This window comes from Vollenhovia emeryi, unplaced genomic scaffold (genome assembly GCF_000949405.1).
Source record: "Vollenhovia emeryi isolate VEMERY1.0 unplaced genomic scaffold, V.emery_V1.0 DF942320.1, whole genome shotgun sequence".
NCBI classification, from domain to species: Eukaryota; Metazoa; Arthropoda; class Insecta; order Hymenoptera; family Formicidae; genus Vollenhovia; species Vollenhovia emeryi.
The window spans coordinates 1,069-3,928 of NW_011964046.1; the positions used below are offsets into that span (position 1 = coordinate 1,069).

A 2,860-nucleotide genomic window follows, 5' to 3' on the forward strand; every position below is an offset into this window, starting at 1 on the left:
CGTAGTATATTGTCTAGGATAGCCTTAATGTTCGATCCTTTAGGATTATTGGGACCATCCATTATAATTGCTAAACTTCTGATGCAATAATTATGGCGGGAGAAAATTGATTGGGACGAAACTATAGCTGGTGAACTACATACACTTTGGAGAGAATATGAATTCAGGTTACAATTTCTTGGTGATATTCAGGTAGCCCGAAAGGTGATTACTTTCAGTGAAAAACGAAAGGTGGAAATTCATGGTTTCTCAGACGCTAGTCAACAAGCATACGGAGCATGCATTTACGTTCGATCCACTTACACGAATGGGCAATCTGAATGTCATTTGCTGTGTTCTAAGTCAAGAATCGCACCTCTTAAAACATTATCTATTCCTCGACTCGAGCTTTGTGGAGCTTTATTGCTGGCACAACTTACCAACAAGGTATTAAGTGCTTTACCTTTAACGATAGACTCTATTCATTATTGGACCGATTCACATATCGTATTGTGTTGGTTGTGATCATGCAGCCGTCAGTGGACACCATTTGTAGCGAATCGTGTAGCTGAAATACAGCGACTTACAAATATTGACAGTTGGAGACATGTGTCTAGTCAGGATAATGCTGCCGACCCACTTTCCAGAGGTATCATGCCCAACTTATTATCCGAGCTAGATCTGTGGTGGCACGGGCCATTTTGGTTGAAATGCGATAATGATGAATGGCCTTCTGAGAATTTCCACACATCGGATGTAGAGATGCCGGAAATGAGACTAACAGCAATGGTAATTGAGATGGGCAATAAACCATCGTACGATATATTTAATCGATTCTCTAAGCTTTCTCGATTGATACGCGTTATCGCTTTCTGTCATAGATTCATAGCGAATTGTAAAATAAGAAAAACAATTTCACGTAGGGAGGAAGAGGTTGATAAGGTTCAGCCCTTGTCTATGAAAGAATTAGAACGGTCAAGGGTATCATTAGTAAAAATGATCCAACATGATTTCTTTAAAACAGAGCTGCATTCGCTCAGAAGTCATGGTTACGTAGCAAAAAATAGCAACATCCTAAATCTAAATCCATTTATTGATGCACATGGCATCTTAAGAGTCGGTGGTCGTTTGAGACACGCTATTGTTTCCTATGACCATAAGCATCCCGTTTTATTGCCGGGCAAGCATGCGTTCACACGATTGATTATTATAGACGAACACGAACGTCAATTGCACGCCGGAGCCCAAGCCACATTGTCGGCAAACCGTCAAAATTACTGGCCGACGTCGTCGGCTCGAAGTGTAATTCGTAGCGTAATAAAGAAATGTACGACGTGCATACGTAACACGCCAAAGTTAGGCGCAACTTTGATGGCGGATTTACCCGAAACACGAGTAAATATAGCGAAGTATGTATTTAAAAAATGCGGCGTCGATTATGCGGGACCACTGTGGTATAAGGAAGGTCAGCGAAAAAAAGGCGAAATCAATCAAATGTTATATGGTTTTATTTGTTTGTCTAGCTACTAAAGCCGTACATATAGAATTGGCATCAGATATTTCAGCGGAAGAATTTTTAAATGTACTCAAACGATTTATTTCTCGAAGTGGACGTCCCACGGATATGTACGGACAACGGTTTAAATTTCATCGGAGCTAATCGTGAACTTAATGAACTGTACGACTTATTCAATAATGAGGTTGTTAAGCAAAAAATTGGTAATTTCGCGACATCCGAAAGGATGAATTGGCATTTTATTCCGCCTAGGTCTCCACACATGGGTGGTTTATGGGAGGCCGCCATTAAAAGTGCTAAATTTCACTTGAAACGCATCGTCGGTGAGGCTTCGCTAAAATATCAAGAATTAAACACGGTACTGATACAGATTGAAGCGGTATTAAATTCGAGGCCACTTACACCTTTATCAAACGATCCTAATGACTTCAATGCACTCACACCAGCACATTTTCTGATCGGATGTCCAATTACAACGTATCCAGAACCTAGCCTTAAGGAATTGCAAACAAATAGGCTATCTCGGTGGCAGCGAGTGGAACAACTACGGCAACATTTCTGGCAGCGTTGGGTAAAGGAATATCTTCACAACTGTCAATCTCGGGTTAAATGGAATGAAAAAACTGATCCTATCAAGGTGGGACAAATGGTGATATTAAAGGAAGATAATTTACCACCCTTGTGTTGGAGTCTAGGCCGAATCGAGCAAGTCTATCCGGGAAAGGATAATATTATTCGCGTTGTTTCTGTGTGAACTTCTAAAGGAGTGTACAAACGACCTATTACAAAGGTATCCGTTTTGCCTATTGAACAATAGTTATAAGTTGCGTATTTATCATAAATAAGCGTATAATCAATCATATTTCATTGTAACTATGCGTTCTGTATATTTAGTTTATTGAAAGTCGAGGCTTTCAAGGGCGGCGGTATGTTGCGTATTTTAGTTTGAGAGCCGTTCAGGTCAGATTTATGTTTTATCCCTAAGGGTAATAGTTGGGCTTTAGTCGCGACATCTAGTTTGAGGACCTATCGGTCCCACGATTTTGTTTTGTTCATGGAGAGATTGGCGCTCGTGCCGGTAGGCACATGCAGTATTGTACTGGAGATCGTCGCGGCAGGACGCATAATAAAGTTTTAGTTATCTCAAACAACGAGTCATTATTACAAAGAAAGAAATAGCGTTCACATACGCAAGCGACACAGGCGCATAAGTATACGCACAAAACCACATTAGTGCGGGTACTATAAACATGTACATATATATATATGACCTATAAAATAGTATATATATACAGGGTGTCAGATTCGATATGGACGACCCCAAAGATTATAGTAGATTGGGTTAAACTGAGAAGAAAAGTTATA

General features: G+C 40.2%; 1 protein-coding gene across 1 annotated transcript; it reads left to right on the top strand.

Annotated features, from left to right (window-relative positions):
- The first annotated feature begins 241 nt into the window (after positions 1-241).
- On the top strand, positions 242-2,249 carry LOC105569255. Its single transcript, XM_012025578.1, has 4 exons — positions 242-426; positions 513-794; positions 903-1,444; positions 1,588-2,249. The coding sequence occupies exons 1-4, from the start codon at positions 242-244 to the stop codon at positions 2,247-2,249; spliced, it is 1,671 nt and encodes a 556-aa protein (XP_011880968.1).
- The last annotated feature ends 611 nt before the right edge of the window (positions 2,250-2,860 follow it).

What these genes read in the sequence shown, in the direction of transcription:
- LOC105569255 (XM_012025578.1), top strand. Translation starts at nt 242, where the DNA reads ATGGTTTCTCAGACGCTAGTCAACAAGCATACGGAGCATGCATTTACG. An exon ending in TGGCACAACTTACCAACAAG is followed by an intron (nt 427 to 512) that starts GTATTAAGTGCT and finishes GTGATCATGCAG; the next exon opens with CCGTCAGTGGACACCATTTG. An exon ending in ACCACTGTGGTATAAGGAAG is followed by an intron (nt 1,445 to 1,587) that starts GTCAGCGAAAAA and finishes TATTTCTCGAAG; the next exon opens with TGGACGTCCCACGGATATGT.